This window comes from Pantherophis guttatus, chromosome 6 (assembly GCF_059756535.1).
Source record: "Pantherophis guttatus breed Tessera chromosome 6, ASM5975653v1, whole genome shotgun sequence".
Classification (NCBI taxonomy): Eukaryota; Metazoa; Chordata; class Lepidosauria; order Squamata; family Colubridae; genus Pantherophis; species Pantherophis guttatus.
In genome coordinates, this window is record NC_142068.1 from 7664492 (window position 1) to 7687417 (window position 22926).

A 22926-nucleotide genomic window follows, 5' to 3' on the forward strand; every position below is an offset into this window, starting at 1 on the left:
CTTTAACAACTTGTAAGAAAGGTGAGCTTGTTATGCACTGCCTTTCAATAGACATATTTTCTATTCTATTCTATTCTATTCTATTCTATTCTGTTCTGTTCTGTTCTATTCTATTCTATTCTATTCTATTCTATTCTATTCTATTCTATTCTATTCTATTCTATTCTATTCTATTCCATTCCATTCCATATTTTTTTCTATTCTATTCTATTCTATTCCATATTTTCTCTTTTCTTTCTTTTCTTTTCTATTCTATTCTATTCTATTATTATTCTATTCTATTCTATTCCATATTTTCTTTTCTTTTCTTTTCTTTTTTCTATTCTATTCTATTCTATTCTATTCTATTCTATTCTATTCTATTCCATTCCATATTTTTTCTATTCTATTCTATTCCATATTCTTTTTTCTTTTCTATTCTATTCTATTCTATTCCATATTTTCTTTTCTATTCCATTCCATTCCATTCCATTCCATTCCATTCCATTCCATTCCATTCCATATTTTTTTCTATTCTATTCTATTCCATATTTTCTTTTCTATTCTATTCTATTCTATTCCATTCCATATATTTTTTCTATTCTATTCTATTCCATTTTTTTTTCTTTTCTATTCTATTCTAGTCTATTCTATTCCATATTTTCTTTTTTCTTTTCTTTTCTATTCTATTCTATTCTATTCTATTCTATTCTATTCTATTCTATTCTATTCTATTCTATTCTATTCTATTCTATTCTATTCTATTCTATTCTATTCTATTCTATTCCATTCCATTCCATTCCATTCCATTCCATTCCATTCCATTCCATTCCATTCCATTCCATTCCATTCCATTCCATTCCATTCCATATTTTTTTCTATTCTATTCTATTCCATATTTTCTATTCTATTCTATTCTGTTCTGTTCTGTTCTATATTGTGGTTTTAAGTCAAGGATCACCTTTATCCAAAGATTTTAAATATTTAACCTTACCTGCTCAGTGCCCCAAAAGCTTCCGTGAGAGAAGGACCTTACAGCTATTCACTTCTAGTCCCGCAAATCGCTTGAGCCAACTCTGATTTGTTCAATGATTTAACAGGCCTGCACAACAGTTTGCAGACTGCATGTGTGGCTTGCCAAAGCAGCTTTGGCACTTTTTGGAAAAAATTAAATTCACAGCTGCCAACAACAACCCCCCCCACTTTCCTCCCCCCCCAAAAAAACCCCCATGAAGTTGTATAACACTAGCTTTACCACACCACCTGTTGCCACTGTGCTTGCTGCCAAATAGCTGATTCACAGGCCAGGTATTCCTTGGTGGCCTGCAATAATTTTTAATGAATATAAAAATCTGGGGTTTTACCCTTTACTGGATATGTAGGCCTGGTATCAATCGGTGTGATGATTTTTATGTTTTCTTGTGTTCCTTTTATACACCGTCACTGAGGGGAGAGGCGGAACAGGCCCCATGGCTGCTAGTTTATGCAGCGTAATTTAATTCTCTTATACCCATGTTGACAAACCTGTGGCACGCATGCCAGAGGTGGCACGCAGGGCCCTTTCTGTGGGCACGCATGCCAGCGCCAGCTGGTCTTCTTGAGCACCAGAAAATGGCCTGAAACACCAGAAAATGGCCTGAAACACCAACACAAAAACTGGCTGTTTTTGTGCTGTTTTCAGGCCGTTTTTTCAGGTGAAACCGGCCTGAAAACAGCCAAACATTGGCCAAAAAACGGGCATGCACGCCAGTGGTGGGTTTCAATTTTTTTTTTACTACCGGTTCTGTGGGCGTGGCAGGGGAGGGATACTGTAAAATCTCCACTCCTCCCCACTCCAGGGGAAAGATATTGTAAAGCCTCCATTCCCTCCCCAATCCAGGGAAAGGTTACTGCAAAATCCCCATTCCCACCCCACTCCAGGAGAAGGATGCTATAAAACCTCCATTCCCTCCCCAATCCAGGGGAAGGAAACTGCAAAATCCCCATTTCCTCCTGATCAGCTGGGACTCGGGAGGCAGAGAATAGATGGGGGCGGGGCCAGTCAGAATTTTTACTACCGGTTCTCCGAACTACTCAACATTTCCGCTACCGGTTCTCCAGAACTGGTCAGGACCTGCTGAAACCCACCTCTGATGCACGTGCCAGCCAACTGGTCTTGGGAGTTTCTGGTGCTCTGGTACATACGAAGACAATCTGCCCAGCGCCCATGCGTGTGCCAGAAACCTGAAGACCAGCTGGCTGGTACACATATGCGCACCGACCAGCTGGTTTTCGGGTTTCCGGCACGCACACATGCACACGCATCCCAGTTTGGGCACTCAAGTGCTGAAAAGGTTCGCCATCACTGTCTTATATTAACACCTGGAAGCATAACACTGGGAAAAGCTCAAAGCTCCTCTTCCTCTTCCTCTGCTTCTTCTTCTACTTTTTGACTTCAAGTCAGTATTGACTCCTGGCAACTACTTGGATAAGTCCTTGCAATTTTCTTGGGAGTTTTTCATTGCCTTCCTTCCCGGGGCCAAGAGAAAACGACTGACCGAAGATCACCCAGTTGGCTTTGTGCCTAAGGTGGCACTAAAACGCACTCTCTCCTCGTGATTAGCCCAATATCATTCGGATAGCTTTGCTAAGGCGGGACTAGAACTCAGATTCCTGGTGATTGGCCCAATAATGCAGTTGGCTTTGTTCCTGAGGCGGGAGTAGAACTTTTTAGTCTGCTGGTAATTGGTCCAAAGTCAGCCAGGCAGCTTTCATCCCTAAAATGGGACTAGAACTCACAGTCTCCTGGTGATTGGCCCAAGGTCACCCAGTATTGCTTTGTGCCAGAGTGTGGATGGAATAGTTTCTTGATTCTGGTGCCTTAACTAATACACTGCATTGGTTAAAATCATGATCTCAACATATAAAGAAAATAGCTATAAAATGTTTTATGGATGGCATTTAGCACCAGCGAGATTGGCAAAAATGTACTCCAACCTATCACCTAAATGTTGGAGATGTGGCTAAATTAGGAACATACTACCATATGTGATGGATATGCCCCAGTGTTAAAAAATTTTGGTATAAAACCAGAAAGTGGCTAGAAGAGATTACACTCCAAAAGACTGATTTCAAACCGGAGTTGTTTCTTCTAGGAATGATTGATAAGAAAATGGAGAAAAGTTTGTACTACATAACATTGCATATACTAACAGCGGCCAGAATTGCTCTGGCGCAAATGTGGAAATAGATCAATAAATACACCACCCAAAGAAATAGTAATTAAAAAGATCCCCAGCATAGTCTCCTCCTTGACTCCCTCCATTGTTTGGCTGATTTCCAGCATAGTCTCCTCCAACTCTCCTCCTATTTGTTTGGCTGTTTCCAGCCCATAAAATGCTGGAAACAGCCAAATAAATAGGAGGAGAGTTGGAGGAGACTATGCTGGAAATCAGCCAAACAATGGAGGGAGTTAAGGAGGAGACTATGCTGGAAATCAGCCCATAAAATGCTGGAAACAGTCAAACAAATAGGAGGAGAGTTGGAGGAGATTGAGGAACTATTCTAAAATCAACTAAATAGTTGGTGTTTTGGAGGGGATCAAGCTGAGAATTAATCAAACAGAACAAGCTGGAAGATAGTTAAATATTAGAGATATAGTGGAAAACATATTAGAAATTGGAGTAAATAAAATATGCCTTTGAGAGAAATCTGTGTAATATGTAAACTGGGAGGAAAAAAAACCTAAGGTAAACTGATTTGAGGATAAGGGTCAAAGGATTAAAATTAGATAAAATGTTGTTTTATAAAATATAATAAAAAGGGAGTGGTATTGAATTGAAACTAAGAATAAATGATGATAAAATTGTAAGGTAAACACTTAACAAGAGGTTAGAATATTGTAAAAATTATTTTGATATGACTTGTATAAGATATAAGGTAAAGAAGAATAAAGATATGTTTAGAATTGTTATGCAGATGTAAAAATGAGGGTAACCATCTATGACCGGATCGAGATTTTTGCTCTTGAAAGTTATGTTTTTATGTTTAAATTTGAAAAAATAAATAAAAAATATTTACAAAAAAAAAGAAATAGTAATTAAAAAGATCCTCGAATGTGCTGAAATGGATAAAATGACAATGGGGATTAAAGAAAGAGATGATTCGGACTACTCTAAAGTGTGGAATAGATTCTATACGTGGCTAGAAAGTAGAAATCACAACAAGAAATAAGACTATAAATTGAAATTTGATTAATTGAAATCTAAGAGTACAGAATACTGGTAAGGATAAAATATTGACTATGTTAATAAATAGGATGCAAGTATATATAACAATTTAGTTTATAAGAATGCTCAATATGGTTTCACAAGAATAAGAGAATGATATGGAAGATTGAATTTAAAAGTAAAGATAATTGTCGTTACAGAAAGTTGTAAAATATTATATAATGTTATTTATGTTTTGTATTTTACCGTTTGGTGTATGTGTATGTTCTTTTTTTTTCTTTTTCTATTATGTTTTTGGTTTTAAAAATGTAAAATATTCAATAAAAAATATTTTTTAAAAAATAAAATCATGATCCACCAGTGTCTTCAGAACAGTCTCCTTACCCTTTGCCTTCCCATAGCAATTCACACCTGCTTTCAACCTTGAACTTTCAACAGAACGAAAGTCCATTCTAAAGCATCTCTGGGCACATTTGCTAGAACCTGGCGCCCCTTTCATCTCCAACCTTCACGTGACTTATTTTCAACGTCCCCCAAAATAAGCAGAAGCCCTTCCAGATTCTCCTCTTCATCTTTCCTTCCCCCTTCAAACTCCACTGTATTGGTATTTAGATTAAAAGAGACAAGACCAGCCTTGACGGATTTGCCGATTTAATAATTCTTGACTTTATATTCCCGGCGCGCAGGACTGCGAAACACCATCCAATGCTCGGTTCGTCGTCGAAGATAGCGCGAAGCGAAACGATTCATTTGAGTGGGCAAATCATGGATGACAGCTTCTGCCTCTCATCCCGAACTTGATGTTAAGAAAATTAGGGCTGGCAAGCCCCCTGCTTGGCAAGAAAGCAAATCAGCTGTATATGCTAGAATAGTCTTTTTGGCAGTCACCTCCTCTGGGATCAGCCTTCTACCTCCAACCCTTGTATGTCAAGAGGCAAGATCTCGGCAATTCCAAAATGAGGGCAAAAACCAGTCATTAACATCAATCATAATCTTGTATGTTTAAACACCATCTGCCATTCCGTACAGGTCCGACTTGAAAGGAACGGTTCCAGCAAAATTGAGGGCTTAGTCCTCCTTAGTCTGTATTCGCTGGTATCGGCTAGAAATGTCTGTGCACCAAAGAGGTGCATCTTGACTGCATCTCGGCTCCTGCGCAAGCCCGTTTGCATGTCAATTAAAACTCTAATCCCTACTCAGCATTTTAAGATGTGCGGACTTAAGATAGCAACTTTAAGATGTGTGGACAGCTACGCTGGCTGGGGGATTCTGGGAGTTGAAGTCCACACGTCTTAAAGTTGCTAAAGTTGGGAAACACAGTTCTAAGTTAAGGGAGGTAAACTCTACACAGCCAACTTCATGCCAGTTTAAACTTCGTATCGGCAGGAAACCTGAAGCTTCAAGGGCTATTCAGAAGCAGGTGATTTGAAATGTTCCAGAACCTGACAAGGACTAAAAAAAGATATTGTGATGAAGCTAAATGCGGCCAATATTTTCAATGGAAACCCAGAACTTGAGTTGGTTATTTATGTCCTGTAACCCCTGGCATTCAACCGTTAAAATCCTGAAGCAAAGACTGCCGGATGTGGTTTATAGACAACTAACCACTGAGTTTTAATTTTTAAAAAATCCCCAGCTCCTATCATTTAGGTAAGATGCTCTACTCTTACAGTGATTATTGCTTTAAGTTTGCAAACCAGCAAGGGAGGCTTAGGAGCTTGGTGACTCCCTGTGCAACAGATAAATTCAGCCTTTCCCAACCCTGCGCTCTCTAGATGTGTTTGGATTACAGGTCCCAGAATTCCCCCAGAACTCTGAGGTTGGTGTCTCAACACCACAGGAGAGCAACCAGAAGGACTGTTTAATGTCTCTTCCAGCACAGCAAAGCTGGAAGGGTGATCAAGGCAGCCTTTGCTGAGACATCTTCTCTGGACATGCCTCCCAATAGCAAGAATTTGTGCAGAGGGAGATCCTCTGAGATCACGGAGATCCTTCGAGACCACATACCTCAGGAGATCGGATGTCCCTCAACCCATAATTGGGATGCTAGTTTCTAATAGCGTGTCTCAACCTTGGCAACTTTAAGTTGGGTGGACCTCAACTCCCAGAATTCCCCAGCCGAGCATGGATAACTGGAGAACTCTGGGAGTTGAAGTCCACTCAAAGTTGCCAAAGTTGAGACACTGCTCTAGTATAACCACTGAACATGGTCCTAATTTCTTGCACTAGGCCCTAGTGACTATGGGGCAGCTGACTGAGTAGGAGGCCTCCCTAAGCCTGGTAGAGGGGAACCACACGGTCTATGAGGCCCCGGCAGATGGGACAGGAAGGGTTGGGCAAGGCCTGGAAACAGTGGAAGCACAAGCAGATGTGGCCACAGGGCAGCACGACGCACTCGCGTGGATTGGTCAAGCACACCACGCAGCCGTTTGCGGGCAGCTCTTCGTCCTGGTTGTGATTCCGCAGGTAGTCTTCAAATTCCTGTCGTTGCGCCTCCCGCTCCCGGTTTAACCGGCGGATCCGGTGGGCTCGACGAAGGGCCCGCAGGACAACCACCGCAGCCACAAAGCCACACACCAAGGCTGTCCATTTCCAGAAGTTGCTGGCCGACTGCAAACCAGATAGCAAGGTCTGCCAATCCTCCAGGCACAGGAAATAGCCGGCTCCATTCGAAGGGGGCTGCAGGCAGAGGGTACCATCGGGGCGCTGGGCCAGCTCGCCAATGCCGGTCAGGCTGCTGCCCACCAAAAGCATCTCTTCAGTCTCCAGAAAGCCCTTGGGCTTCTCCCCGCTCAGGTAGTGGCTGAGGAGGTCTTTGAAGCCATGGGAGGTCTGCTGGAAGCGTTCGTAGACGGTCTCCAAGGGCAAGTCAACCGCCTGGAGGGGCAATTCCACACTTACCCGTCCTGCCTCTTTGTCGGCGGAGGCGAGGACGAAGGGGACTGTGTGCAGCTGCTCCAGCACCACCCGTTCACTGTCGGTCCTGCAATGACAGGAAAGCGATTGGAGGGGAGAGGAAGCAGCAAAGTCTCCGTGAGGGTCTACTGATCAGGAGCCCGGATTTACCCTGTTCAGAGACAGCTGCCACAGGAGCCCATGGCTGAAAACCACTTAGGGGAAGGCATTATGCACAGTAGACCAATACTCCATGTTGTCATGTAGCTTATTTGTTTATTTATCTCTCACCCTTATAACTGAAGGCCAGCATATATATATGCCTAATATTCCTTCCTATTTACCCCACAAGAATTCTATGATGTCGGTTAAACTGAGAGAGGGACTGGCTCACTATCAACCTGCCAGCTTTCATGCCTACAGTGGGATTAGAACTCACAGCCTTCTGGCGACTGGTCCAAACTCATCCAGCTGACTTTCATGGCTAAGGCAGGACTAGAACTCACAGACTCCTGGTGATTGGTCCAAAGTCACCCAACTGGCTTTCATGGCTAAGGTAGGACTAGAACTCTCAGTCTCCTGGTGATTAGTCCAAAGTCACCCAACTGGCTTTCATGGCTAAGGCAGGACTAGAACTCACAGACTCCTGGTGATTGGTCCAAAGTCACCCAACTGGCTTTCATGGCTAAGGTAGGACTAGAACTCTCAGTCTCCTGGTGATTAGTCCAAAGTCACCCAGCTGGCTTTCATGGCTAAGGCAGGACTAGAACTCACAGACTCCTGGTGATTGGTCCAAAGTCACCCAACTGGCTTTCATGGCTAAGGTAGGACTAGAACTCTCAGTCTCCTGGTGATTAGTCCAAAGTCACCCAACTGGCTTTCATGGCTAAGGCAGGACTAGAACTCACAGACTCCTGGTGATTGGTCCAAAGTCACCCAACTGGCTTTCATGGCTAAGGTAGGACTAGAACTCTCAGTCTCCTGGTGATTGGTCCAAAGTCACCCAGCTGGCTTTCATGGCTAAGGTGGGACTAGAACTCACAGACTTCTGGTGATTGGTCCAAAGTCACCCAACTGACTTCCATGCCTAAGGCGGGACTAGAACTCACAGACTTCTGGTGATTGGTCCAAAGTCACCCAACTGACTTCCATGCCTAAGGCGGGACTAGAATTCAGTCTTCAGCTTTCTAGACTAGTGCCGTAATCACTAGATTGAACTGGCTCTCTTATTCCTTGAAAGAGGGCAAATGTTTTGTTTTGAAGACTTACTGATCCTCTCTTGCAGACTGAACATCAAATGGAGCTGTCCCTTGCTCTTTTCCTTTCTTCCTCTCTTTAGATCATTCTAATATAGAAGTGGGGAACTGTGGCCCCTTTAGGACTTGTGGACTTCAACTCCCAGAATTCTGGCTGGCTCAGGAATTCTGGGAGTTGAAGTCCACGAGTCCTGAAGGGGCCATATTTTCCCACCCGTTTTAATATGTCCATCCACCTGTTGAACCTTATGTTGATCTATGGAATCAGATCAATGGCTGCCTGAGCTCCCAAAATCTGCAGGTACCCACATTTACCCTCAGCTTTAGGACGACATGACCTATAGGAAACATTAACCAGGTCAGAATTATCACAGACCACAGACACTGGGCCAGCAAAGGCTACTCCTGTGTCTTCTCGGCATTCAAAGAAGCCACCCTTTTGTCCACCCTGAGCAAGTAAATGTGAGGATACTGCCTACTTCCCCAGCACTCCTCCCATCTTCTCCAAAGGGCTGCTCACCAGCTTCGGGCCAGGCTGTTCCAGATCAAGCGATGCTCCTTCAGGATCAGTCTCTCGATCACTCCCTGCAGCTCGCTGTGGTATGGGCTGGTGAGGGCAGCTTCGACCGGCTGGACCACTCCTGAAATGATAAAGACATCTTCCAAATTGGCAAGTCTTTGAGCTTGAAAGTGGTCTGTTTCAAGCCCCTAACTAGGTTAAAATGGCCCCAGGTCCTTCCGGTGAAGGTGAAACCAGGATCCATGAATACCTGCTGGCAGTCAAACACCACATTCCAAAATCCTTCATCCAGGGGTGAAATCTACTTACCTTCCCTACTGGTTTGGAAGTACATGTGCCGCCCGCCCACGTCACATGCGCGCTTGGACCCTCTGTGCATGTGCAAACCCTTCTGCGCATGGGCAGAGGGTAAAAAAAGGTTACTTCCTGGTTAAAACCAGGTTTCACTTCTCATCCAAGAATCTTCTTCAGCTCTGACCAGATGGTGGGGAATGGAAGAATTTCTGCTCCTTGCAGACAGCTGGTCATTTGCATCCTTTTAGAGATGCACCCGGAGCTTTATCTGTGTCCTCAGGGTCACCTGAGTGGGACAAATGGGTGTGGTGCCTGTGTCCAGTCTACAATACAATCCTTTCAGTAGTTCAAAGAAGGCTCCACACCCATTTGCAGCACTCAGGTGACCCCAAGGACAGAGATAAACCTCCAAGTCGCCTCAACAACTCTCTAAAAATGAATGCAAATGACCAGCTGTCTGCAAGGAGTATAAATCCTTCCATTCCCCACCATCCAGTCAGAGCTGAAGAAGCTCCTTGGATGAGAAGTGAGATGTCTTCCAAGAAAAACAAGAAAGTCCAGTTGCCTCCTGAAAAGGCACCTTTGGGACCTCACCCTCATCCTACACCCGAGCAACAGATCTTCCCCACTACTGCAATCCTTCCAGTGAGCTTAGAGCCACCCAGTTTGAGTCCCAAATGTTTGCATATAATTCTAAAAAGCGGGTGGACTTCTTGAGAAGTGGTGGAGAAGAACGGTTGTCCCTGATCCTTTCCGCCATCAGGAAACCACGAGTGAAATATCGCAGCAAGGACTTTGGCGGATACATTTTGGGCAGGTTCTACTGTTACGGTTTCATGCGGAAGAGATCGTGACCTCTTCCCAAACATCACTGGGAAGAGAAATAAAGTTTAAAGGCAGGAAAGTAGCATGTCGCGAACTTGTGGTTTTATATAAATAAATGTATTTAACGTCTAGATTTTCAGCGGACAAGATAGTTAGGAACATCACTACATCGTGAGGTAAATCACGGAACAGCATACAGAGCACACAGAATAAAAAGGCGGGAAAAAAGGGACACTCCCCCTTTAGACCCATCAACCAATCATAACGTAGATGGCGTGCACTCTCCAACCAATTAAGAAGAGATTGAACAGCCATTTGTCTGAACCACGGCAGTGATTCACTTAACAAATGCGGCAAGAGAAGTTGTAAAATAGGACAAATTGACTTAGCAAATGTTTCACTTAACAACATAAAACTTTGGGCTCAATTGTGGTCGTCGGTTGAGGATTACATATACAATGGTGTCTTCTGACCGATTATATACTTTACTATTTCAGCTATTAAATTAAATATCTTAACAGTGCCCCTCTCTTTAAAATTCTCCCCCGAGATTAAATCAGCCCATGCTTCAGTGTTTGAAAAGGCATCAAATCCTGTTTTTTTTTTTAAACTAAATCTTTGTGGACTGGATGTATTTCATTCTGATCCTTCCTGCAAAAGGAAGTATTTATAGAGATTTAATTGTTTAGCGGTAGCCAGAGGATTTAGATTACAAACATCTATCTATTGTTATAACCTTAAAAACTGGGTCTGTATGTTGCTTGGAATCCGTTCAGACTGAAGCAGGACATAACCCCAAGCAAGCAAATTAAAAATTGGGTTGTATTGTAGTATTAAGAACTCGGGGTATGATATATATGATGTAGTCCTCAACTTACGACCACAATTGAGCCCATAATTTTCATTGCTAAGCAAGACAGTTTTAAGTGAGTTTGATCCCATTTTACAATTACTTTTTTTTAGGCACGGTTAAGCAACTCATTTGAAGGGACACGGTGGCTCAGTGGCTAAGATGCTGAGCTTGTCGATCGAAAGGTCGGCAGTTCAGCGGTTCGAATCCCTAGTGCCGCGTAATGGGGTGAGCTCCTGTTATTTGTTCCAGCTTCTGCCAACCTAGCAGTTCGAAAGCACGTAAAAAATGCAAGTAGAAAAAGAGGGACCACCTTTGATGGGAAGGTAACAGCGTTCCGTGCGCCTTTGGCGTTGATTAAACATACCGGCCACATGACCATGGAGACGTCTTCGGACAGCGCTGGCTCTTCAGCTTTGAAATGGATATGAGCACCGCTCCCTAGAGTCGGGAACGACTAGCACATATGTGCAAGGGGAACTTTTACCTTTACCTTTAAGCGACTCAAAGCTGAAGACAAGTAATTGGGATCATTAAATAAATCTGGCATCCCACTTTGACTTTGCTTGCCAGAAGCCAGCTGGGAAGTTTACAAATGGTAATCACATGACCTCAGGACGGTGCAACTGTCATAAGTACATGCCAGTTGCCAAGTGTCTGAATTTTGATCATGTGACCATAGGGAGGCTGCAACTGTCTTATGAAAACTGGTCATAGGTCACTTTTTTCCAGTTCTGTTTTAACTTCGAATGATGGCTATACTAATTGTTAGGATATGGTTTGAGCCTAACAAGTTGTCCAGGCAATATATGCGTTATGTGACTTTAAAGTTTTCCTGCTGATTCATTATAATGCTGAGTCATGCTGTAATTAGATAATCACTGGTTGTGAGAGTATTTAAGCAAGGTATTGTAACGTGTTCAGTTGCTGCTATGATATGCCGCCATTGTGTATGAAGCTGATGTGATATGCTACCAGAGTATGATAAGCTACCATTGTGTGAGGAGTGCTATTCATTGTGCTATCATCGTTGGATGGATTTGCTACCATCGTGGTTTGTGAACCAGAGTGAGTTTGTTATTCTAACCAACTACTGTCTGTTTGGTAAGAAGATATCTGTAACTACTGGACTGATTTAACTGGCAAAGATTTGGAATTTGTTTAAAGACTATGAGACTGTTTTTCTACTATAAAGTAAACTTTTGATAAACCAGTTTGCGTATCTCTTATTCGTTGCTCTCAGCAACGTTTCTCTGTGCTCTACACTCTGCTGGTTGGTAGCACAACAACAGTATCCTTAACACTAATGATTGTAAGTTGAGGACTAACTGTATAGTTTAAAAATATTTTGTATATATTTGTTTGTACAATTGTTTGTATTTTTGTAAATATTTTTGTCAAAAGGCTCTGCTACCCCTGATTTCTAACCATGGGCTGAATATACGTTCTCACTCCCACCACCCACTGATACGAAGACGAATTGAATTCTGTCTGATCAAGAACTTAGCACCCCACATTTGGGAACTTTCAAAAGAAAAAGCAGATTTATGAATTAAAAGCAAAACATGCCAGACTATCTATATTACACTGAACGGTGGGTATCCAAATATCTGTGGGGAAGGGTAACATTTTCATATTTTGGAGAATACACTGCCATTCAAACCGAGAGCCGATTCATTTCAGATTTAGAAGAGAGCTTTACAGGGAGTCTTTGACTTACATGGAATCAGAATAGGAATAGGGAGTAGAGTAGAGTAGAGTAGAGTAGAGTAGAGTAGAGTAGAATAGGAATAGGAATAGGAATAGGAATAGGAATAGGAATAGGGAGTAGAATAGAGTGAGTAGAGTACAGTAGAATAGAATAGAACAGAACAGAACAGAAATAGGAATAGGGAGTAGAGTAGAGTAGAGTAGAGTCGAAGCGAATAGAACAGAATAGAAACAGGAATAGGAATAGGAATAGGGAGTAGAGTAGAGTAGAGTAGAGTAGAGTAGAGTAGAGTAGAGTAGAGTAGAATAGAGTAGAATGGAATAGGAATAGGAATAGGAATAGGAATAGGAATAGGAATAGGGAGTAGAGTAATGTGGAGTGGAGTGGAGTGGAGTGGAGTGGAGTGGAGTGGAGTGGAGTGGAGTGGAGTGGAGTGGAATGGAATAGAATAGAATAGAATAGAATAGAATAGAATAGAATAGAATAGAATAGAATAGAATAGAATAGAATAGAATAGAATAGAATAGAATAGAAATACTTTATTGGCCATGTGTGGAATTTGTCTTCGGTGCATAAGCTCTCAGTGTACATAAAAGACATGTGAGAAATCATGATCATTTAGTGACTGTTCGAAGTTACGACAACACTGAAAAAAGTGACTTACAATCGGTCCTTGCATTTACAACCATTATAGGACACACACACCCGGTCACGTGATCAAAATTTGGGTGCTTAGCAATCGGTGTGTATTAACAATGATTGCAGCATCCAGGGGTCCCATGATCTTCCCAGATTTTCCCAGCCAGCTTCCGACAAGCAAAGTCATACGATTCACTTCACGGATTGTATGACTCACGTTGCAGTAATTCACTTATGTAACCGCCACGGCAGAAGGGTTGTAAAATGAGGCACAACTCACTTAACAGCCACTTTTTGCTTAGCAACAGAAATTCAGGTCTCGATTGTGATCATGAGTTGAGGATTACCTATACTGGGGAGAAGTTGAGGAGGAAATGAATCGATCTCCATCAAGTTCTACAAAAGATCATGAAGATCTTGACAAGTCCTCTTCAAATGCCTTACCGTTTATCTTCTACTATGCCCAAACTATCTACTTTTTGGATTCTAATAGCTCTGAAGCCAAAAACGAAACAGAGACTGAGAAGAAGGCGAAAAAGCATCTGTTGATCCTCCCAACTTCAGGGCAGATATATAGCAAGCCGATAGCTTTCTTTTTAGTTGCAAGTTTGCCCGTCGCAAAGAAGGATCGCAACGAAACGACGAGCTATTTAACAAAGGATAGTATTTTCCTGTTGCAGATTCTTGTTGGTCCCTTGGTGGGCATTTAGCAAGGATAAACTGGTGCCGAATTCACAATGATAAATGGAAAAGGAAGGGATTGAGGAATTGGAGTGGTGGTTTTTCCCCTGTTCAAATCTTGGCGAACCTGTTTGCTGAATTCTTACCTTCAATGACAACGTAGGGGAGGCAGTTGCTACCTGCGGCAGACAGAACGCTGGGAAGACTTGAATCAACCTGGAGCTTCGGAGCCCCCTGCAAGAATTCGGGAGAGAGGGGGGAATGTAAATAGAAGAGGCAATACCAGAACCTATACAGAATCAAGGTGTCTTGGAATCTTAAACATTTGCTTATTCACATATTTACCAAGGAAACTCCCAAATCACTCCTGTATACGAACTTAAGCACATTTGTTTAGCAACGGGCTCAGTCCAGGGGTGAAATCCAGCAGGTTCTGGAGAACCGGTAGCGGATTTTTTTTTTTTTTACAACAAAAGTTTTTATTTTTTATGTTCAAATAACCAAACAATAGAAAATGAATTATTATACATCATTTCCCCCCCCCAAAACCTCCCTCCCCAACTCCCCCCCCCGACTTCCCAGAGCAAAAACAGGATATAGCATTTAATAAACATAAGCTAAAATATACTAACTACTACAGAATTCAAAAGTCTCTCACACTCGTTAACTCCCGCTTTAAAAATTCTACTTCAACCTTCCTTTTATAAATTCTCTTATCACATTTCACATTTATAAAGGAAAAAAAACCTATAATCTTAATTTAAGCATTTTAAAATCTCTCACTTCAATACTTTAAAACTACAATAAAGTTCAAGAAGTTATCCAACTTTAGTTAAACCTTTTAACATCATAAAAGAATCTCCCAAATATAACCAATCTTTCTTTCTTTCTATATATTTTTTTCCCCTCCTTCATACATTAAGAAAACATTCTCCAAAATATAAGTTTCAAAACTTTCAAGAAGTTATCCATCAATTTTTAAAATTTCCAGTAGCGGAAATTTTGAGGAGTTCGGAGAACCGGCAAATGCCATCTCTGGCTGGCCCGCGAGTGGGGTGGGAATGGAGAATTTGCAATATCCTTCCCCCAGGAGTGGGGAGGGAGTGGTTGTTTTGCAGTATCCTTCCCCCGGAGTGGGGTGGGAATGGAGATTCTGCAGTATCCTTCCCCTGCCACGCTCACCAAGCCACGCCACGCCCACAGAACCGGTAGTAAAAAAAATTGGATTTCACCACTGGCACAGTCATGGGCATGAAGCTGTCTCAATTTGTCTGTTCTGAATTAAGATCACTCCAAGTCAAGTGATGACTGAGAGCCACTTTGGTGCAGCGGTTAGGGTGCTGGCCCAGAAACCAGGAGACAATGATTTCTAGATCTCCTTTAAGCGTGAAAGGTAGCTGGGTGACTTTGGGTCAATCAGCAGGAGACTCTGACTTCTAGTCCTGCATTAGGCAGGAAAACTAGTTAAGTGACTTGGATACCAAGAGACTGTGACTTTTAGCCCTACCTTAGGCATAAAAGCTGGCTAGGTAATATTGGGCCAATCACTAGGAGACAGTGAGTTCTAGTCCAGTGTTGGCGAACCTTTTTGGCACAGAGTGCCGAAAAGGGAGCGAGCGTGCATGCACATGTGCAGGAAACTGGAAGGGCAGCCGCCCGGGACACATACGTGCACCGGGAAGATGATCTTCCGGTTTCCGGTGCGCACAAGTCAGCTGTGTCACTGCGTTTTTGTATTTACCAGATGAGCTCTTATTTTCGAACTTTCAGACTTACCGTAGCTTGCCAAGTTCTTATCAGTAACTACTGCGCATGTCTACATTCTTTTCTTCTTCTCTAAAACTTTTCTTTGTTCTCCGGCCAGGAGAGGTGGCTGGGAAAGCTTTGCCAAGATGTAATTAATTAGCTAGTAAGATGTTTTATTTTCTTTACAACAAATAAATGAGTTTTTCTTAGAAAATATATCTTCGGGTTTATTTTCTTAAAAGTATACTTCAAGGAAAGGTCACGATCCATTCTCTAATCAAGGTGCAATTACCCAAAAGCAGAATGGGATTAATTGCCACCCTGACAAGCTGGTCTTCACGTATGCATGCTGGAAAGACCAGGGGGCTGCCACTCATGCGTGCGCCGGAAACCGGAAGATCATTTTCCCAGCGCGCACATGCACCCTGGGTGGCTGCTCTTCCAGTTTCCGTCACTCCCGCACGCGGGAAGACCAGCAAGCCGGCGTGCTGGAACCCAGAAGAGAAACAGGCGACGGCTTGGATGCCCGGAGAGATGGCTCTGCGTGCCACTTCCGACACGCATCCCATAGGTTTGCCATCACGGTTCTAGTCCCTCCTTAGGCACGAAAACCAAATGGATAAGTTTGGGCCGATCACCAAGAGGCTATGAATTTTAATCCTGTCTTAGGTATGAAAGCTGGCTGGGTGACATTGGGCCAGTTATTCTCTCTCAGCCCAACCCAACTCAAAAAGTTGTTGTTGTGGGGAGAACAGGTGAAGAAGGAATGTTATTTATGTTTGCCACCTTGAGTTACCGTATTTTTCGGAGTATAAGACACACCTTAGTTTTTGGAGAGGATAATAGGGGGGCGGGGAATTCTGCCTCTGCCTACCAGCATCCATCGGTATTCATCTGGCTAGCATCCTTAGCAAACAGCCTGGTCAGCTTCAGCACATTAGCCTGATTCAGCACAAGCAGCTGATTGGCAGAATACCCCCAATCAGCTGTTCCCAGAGGTGAACTTTTAGCAACAGGTTCGCTGGTTGTGAGCGCGCATGCGCCTCGTTGGGGCAGATACGCAGCTTCAAAAATGGAGCTGATCATCGCAGGGCGCTCTAATGAGTACAGCAATGGGAAGCGCGGAACTGGTCCGACAAGGCAGCAGCTGTTCCGGGTTGCCATTTTGGCCTCTGTGCCTTGCTTTTTCACCCTTCGAAAACTCCGTTTGCAAAGGAACTTCTCTCTGCAAAGGCAGCCTCTCAAACGGAGCTTTTGGAGGCTGTTTGAGAGGATGCGCGGAAGCCGAAGGGTGGGGGCCGGCAGGTGGGCGGGGCTACATTCAGTGTATAAGACGCACCCAAATTTTCACCCTCTTTTTAGGGTGGAAAAAATGTGTCTTATACGCCAAAAAATACTTAGCAGATAATAAAGCTGAGATAAAAATCTAATAAATCTCCTCTCCCATCCATGGACATAACAAGAAGAGTGTGTGCAGTTGTATTCTTCCATTGTGCTCAGTAATAATGCTGATTTTTTTTTTTACTTAAAAATGTTTTAACCAGTGGGATTTCATAACTATGGCTGAACAACCTTGGCCCAGCATACCTGAATCCAACATGGATGCAAGATAACGCTGATGTTGCAAGACGTTATACTTTTTATCAGAGCAATAATTAAAATGCTGTGAAATATAAATATTATACTACAAATACCATTCTTGCTTTCTCAAGAGCAAGGGAAAGACCATTATACAATACCTAGATGGATTTTAATTGGAATTTTTATGTTGTTTGGGGGGCTTTGCTTATGGCACGCTGCCTGAAGTCACAACGGTGAAGAACAATTCTTTAAATAATAATAATAATAATAATAATAATAATAATAATAATAATAATAAATAATTTTATTTCTATACCGCCCTTCTCCCGAAGGACTCAGGGCGGTGTACAGCCTATTTAAAAACAGAATAAACATCAATTTAAAATAATTTAAAAGTATTAAATAAATTTAATAATAAATAAATCAATAATCACATTAAAAATCCTTTAAGTCAATGTTTTTCAAACTTGCGAACTTCCAACTTTCAGCATGCTGGCTGGGGAATTCTGGGCGCTGAAGTCCACAGATCTTAAGACTGCTAAGTTTGAAAAAGTACTACTTTAATTAATACATAAATGTCACACCTGGATTTTGGACACCACCTTGGCCTTCTTCCTGTGCAGGTAATAAAAGAGGCCAGAGAAAGCCAAGCTCGACCCCAAACAGATCGCTTCTCCTATCGTAAAAGGAAAAGTATCCATCGAAGCTGAGGCTGGAAGAAAAAAACAAAACAAGAACTCGGCTATCAGCCAGGAATGGTAAAATTTAACAGATTAACAGAGATGGAAGGGACACTGCAGGTCATCTAGTCCAACCCCCTGCCCAAGAAGGAGACCCTACATCTGCCTCTACCTAGGATCGAACTCACTGTCACTGCAGTTTTTTGTATTTGTCAGCTGGGCTCCCATTCTAAGATTTACGGTAGATGCAGAGCTCCTTATCTCTGATTCTACTGCGCATGTCCACATTCCTTCTTCCATATTCGAACCTAGGATTGAACTCACAACCTCCTGATTGTGAGGCAAGAGCCCCACCTCTAGGCCACAGCAGCTGGGCTGATACCTCAGAGTCCACTAGGATACTTGATGACCAACGTCAGGAAAGTCCTTGACTTATAATAATTCATTTACTGACCATTCAACGTTACGTCGTCACTGGAAAAGGCGACTGTGACCATTTTTCACACTTACAACGACCATTGCAGCTTCCCCATGGTCACCTGAACAAAATTCAGACCCTTGGCAACTGACTCATATTTATGACCGTTGCAAAGTCCCAGGGTCATGTGATCACCTTCTGTGACCTTCAGTGGAAAAGGCACTTTTCACTTCACAACCATGTTACTCACTTAACAACTGGAGTGATTCACTTAACATCTCTGGCAAGAAAGGTCGTACAATGGAGAAAAAAATGGACTTAACAAACGTTTCACTTAGCAATGAAAATTTTGGGCTCGGTTGTGGTCGTAAGTCGAGGACTATGTTTTCTGAAAGATGGCCCCTTGCCAAAACAAAACAAGGAAAGGAAGATGGAGAACCAAAAACTTTAGCATACCGAAGTCTTAGCAAAGAGTAAGGTAGGCCCAGAATGATCTTCCCATAGAGCTCAATGTTTTCCTTGGAGTATGTTTTGTTTGGTGTCTCCCCTTCGAATTAAAGACCTTTAAAGAAAGCAGAAAAAGTTACTCTGTCGAAAAAAGCAAATCCGATATTATCAAGGTAAAAACAAGGTATAAAAACAATTCGGAATATTAAATAGATAAGCAATAGATTGCTCTCGATTTACAACCATTCGTTTAGTGACTATTTGACGTCATAAAGGCACCGGAAAAAGTGACGTGACTTGTTTTTCACACTTACGACCACTGCAGCATCCCCATGGTCATGTGATCAAAATTTGAGCGCTTAGCAATTGATTCATATTTATGACGGTTCCAGTGACATGTGATCCTCTTTTGCGACCTTCTGAGAAGCAAAATCAGTGGGGAAGCCAGATTCACTTATAACAATACTGTTACAAATTTTAAAAAACCGCAGTGAATCACTTGACAACTGGGACAGGAAAAAATCATAAACCGAGCAACTTAGCAACAGAGATTTTGGGTCCAATCGTGGTCATAAGTCGAGGACTACTTGCACGTTACCTCTGTGTTTCCTTCATGAGTAGAATGTTCCACTGAGGAACACAAAGTCTCAAGGCCGTTTTTTGGGATCACTCAGGTTTGCTGAACATATCATATTATATCATATATCATATCATATCATATCATATCATATCATATATCATATCATATCATATCATATATCATATCATATTATATATTATATATTATATATTATATTATATATACTATATTATACTATACTATACTATACTATACTAATTATATTATATTATATTATAATTATATTATATTATTTATTTTATTTATTTTTATTTATTTTATTAAATTTCTATACCGCCCTTCTCCCGAAGGACTCAGGGCGGTGAACAGCCAGAAGATAAAACACAGGCAATACAAAATCTAAAATAAATTAAAACAAATTAAATAATTTAGGCTGAATTTTAAAATACCCCATAATTAAACAGATTAAAAATTTATGTTTAAAATTTAAATTTAAAAGAGGAGATGATTTAGGCCAGGCCAGCTTGATGAAATAAAAACGTTTTAAGCGCGCGACGGAAGGTGCGAAGATCCGGGATCCTCCTATCTCCGGGGGGAGCTCGTTCCAGATCGTAGGTGCCCCCACAGAGAAGGCTCTCCCCCTGGGGGCCGCCAGCCGACATTGTTTGGCCGACGGCACCCGGAGGAGCCCCTCTCTGTGGGAGCGTACTGGCCGGTGGGAGGCTATTGGTGGTAGCAGGCGGTCCCGTAGATAACCAGGTCCTAAGCCATGGAGCACTTTAAAGGTAGTAACCAAAACCTTGAAGCGCACTTGGAAGACCACCGGGAGCCAGTGCAGCTCGCGCAGGAGAGGTGTTACATGGGAGCTCCATGTTGCTCCCATAACCACCCGCGCGGCCGCACTCTGTGCCAGTTGGAGCCTCCGAGTGCACCTCAAGGGGAAACCTTCCTTTTCCATCTAGTTTCCATTTAACAAGCCAAACTGGAGACTGAGGGACTAAAACATTATATGTGTTTGTACAATGCATTCGGAAGGTATTTTTCAATTCAGAATAGAGCTGGAAGGGGCCTTTGAGGTCTTCTAGTCCAGTGGTCCCCAACCTTTTTATCGCCGCGGACCAATCAGCCTTTGATAATTTTACCGTGGCCCGCTGAGCGCGCGCAGGGGTGGGGGCTTTGGGCCACACGTGCGTACCTGCGCGGGGCTCTCTTTCCTGGAGCCTTTGCGCATGGCCCAGGAGCTTTTGCGCTGCAGCGTTCATGTCCCCCGGCCGCTGCGCGGCCCGGTGCCAGGTACTCCACGGCCCGGCACCAGTCCGCGGACCGGGGGTTGGGGACCACTGTTCTAGTCCATCCCTCTGCTCAAGCAAGAGATCCTACCATTTCAGAAAAGTGGCTATCTAGTCTCTTCTTAATTTCTTCTTATTTCTGGATAACATTTTTCAACTGACTCCCCATATTCAACGAACTTTCACTTTTCATCTCCTTCGAGCACATGGCTTGTAATTCCTCCTAGTTTTGAAAAAAAAAAAAATCCCCTGTCTGAATTCTGAGATTTGTTATTTTTTTTTTTTTGCCTCTCAAGGCTATTCTTATAAGAAATGAATGATTGTTAACACCACATAATTAATTAATTTGTAACTAAGATGATGGATATTGAAATAGATGACAATGGGAAATATCAGTAATGATAATAAAGGAATATAAGGAAATACTAGGAATCGTATTACGTGAGATATTAAATTTGAGGGGTACAACATGGAATAAAAGGGAAATATGGAATTTGGTTAAGATTAGAGGTGAGGATGAAGGGTAATATTGTTTTTTTTTTTAAAAAATAGAGAGAATAAATAATTATGGCAAAAAGGAAGTATAGAAATTATAAATTTAGTTGAAATGACTAAAAACTGTTTAAATTTGTGAACCGGCCAAATACTCTGTTCAGAAAAAATGCACTATATGTTTGTATGTGTGTATGTGACCAGTCAAGAATTCTATATTTCCTATTAAATTTTCTGCAATATACACTTACTATTAATTTTTCTGCAATATACTTACTATTAAATTTTCTGCAATATACACTATTAAATTTTCTGCAATAAACATTTACTATTAAATTTTCTGCGATATACACTTACTATTAAATTTTCTGCGATATACACTTACTATTAAATTTTCTGCAATATACATTTACTATTAAATTTTCTGCAATATACACTTACTATTAAATTTTCTGTGATATACACTTACTATTAATTTTTCTGCAATAAACATTTACTATTAAATTTTCTGCGATATACACTTACTATTAAATTTTCTGCAATATACACTTACCATTAAATTTTCTGCGATATACACTTACTATTAAATTTTCTGCAATAAACATTTACTATTAATTTTTCTGCAATATACACTTACTATTAAATTTTCTGTGATATACACTTACCATTAAATTTTCTGCGATATACACTTACTATTAATTTTTCTGCAATATACATTTACTATTAAATTTTCTGCAATATACACTTACTATTAAATTTTCTGTGATATACACTTACTATTAATTTTTCTGCAATAAACATTTACTATTAAATTTTCTGCGATATACACTTACCATTACATTTTCTGCGATATACACTATTAATTTTTCTGCAATATACACTTACTATTAATTTTTCTGCAATACACTTACTATTAAATTTTCTGCAATATACACTTACCATTAAATTTTCTGCAATATACACTTACTATTAATTTTTCTGCAATATACACTTACTATTAAATTTTCTGCAATATACACTTACTATTAAATTTGAGCTTCCTGCTGACAAAAGCACAGAAGGCAGCTCAGAACAACAATGAAGGAGAAGAAAAATATATACAATCACGGCAGTGAAGTCAGTTTATTTAAAATCAAGGAGCAAGTAAAAGTTTGGGGAAACAGACAGAAATCCCCCCCCCCCCATCCCTTGCGTCTGCCTGGAGCCTCTAACGATCCATATTCAGCAGCACCCTCTGCTCATGCTCAGAGGCACCCTTGTTTTAAAGATTTCCAGAGGCGGGAAACTTACTTACCAGGCTACTACAAGGCTCAACGTTTCCTGGCAAACAAAAAAGGTGACTAATGGCCATCCACCACCCGAAGGTTGGTTCCCGTTTCACTTTCGAACCAAACAGCAGTACCGGAGCATGGTCGATACGGCCGGACGTGACGCGAAGGCGCATGGGAAACAAAGTTCCTAAAGGCCCGTTAAGCCAGCTTCGCTTCTCTAGGCCTCCTTGCTTTGAAAACCACAACTCCCGGCATGCCTTCCTCCCTCTTTATCGTTCTTGACGAGGACTTTTTATAGTTCTTGGCGAGGATCTACGCTCAGTCTCGCGATTCACTGCGAGACTTAGTTCTCTGTTTGAGAACTACGACTCCCATCAGGCATCGGGGCACAAGTTTTTTTTTTTTTTTAAATCTCCGGAGAGCCACGTAGGCTGTCGCTCAAATGGGAGTGGCGTTAGGTAGATAGAATTACAGAGTTGGAAGGGACCTTGGAGGTCTTCTAGTCCAACCCCCTGCTTAGGCAGGAAACCCTACACCGCTTCAGACAAATGGTTAGCCAACCTA

At 41.8% G+C, this 22926-nt stretch overlaps 1 protein-coding gene across 1 annotated transcript; it reads right to left on the reverse strand.

The window, feature by feature from the left end:
- Nucleotides 1–4821: 4821 nt before the first annotated feature.
- Nucleotides 4822–22694, reverse strand: LOC117679774 (mitochondrial ubiquitin ligase activator of nfkb 1-A-like). The gene is made up of 6 exons (XM_034441989.3): nt 22386–22694; nt 18740–18845; nt 17770–17897; nt 14005–14092; nt 8859–8979; nt 4822–7170 (listed from the first exon to the last, which is right to left on the reverse strand). The coding sequence occupies exons 3-6, from the start codon at nt 17884–17886 to the stop codon at nt 6459–6461; spliced, it is 1038 nt and encodes a 345-aa protein (XP_034297880.1). The 5' UTR covers nt 17887–17897; nt 18740–18845; nt 22386–22694; the 3' UTR covers nt 4822–6458.
- Between the last annotated feature and the right edge of the window lie 232 nt (nt 22695–22926).

What these genes read in the sequence shown, in the direction of transcription:
- LOC117679774 (XM_034441989.3), bottom strand. Translation starts at nt 17,886, where the DNA reads ATGGATACTTTTCCTTTTACGATAGGAGAAGCGATCTGTTTGGGGTCG. An exon ending in AGGTGGTGTCCAAAATCCAG is followed by an intron (nt 14,093 to 17,769) that starts GTGTGACATTTA and finishes GAATTCTTGCAG; the next exon opens with GGGGCTCCGAAGCTCCAGGT. An exon ending in CCCCTACGTTGTCATTGAAG is followed by an intron (nt 8,980 to 14,004) that starts GTAAGAATTCAG and finishes TTATCATTTCAG; the next exon opens with GAGTGGTCCAGCCGGTCGAA.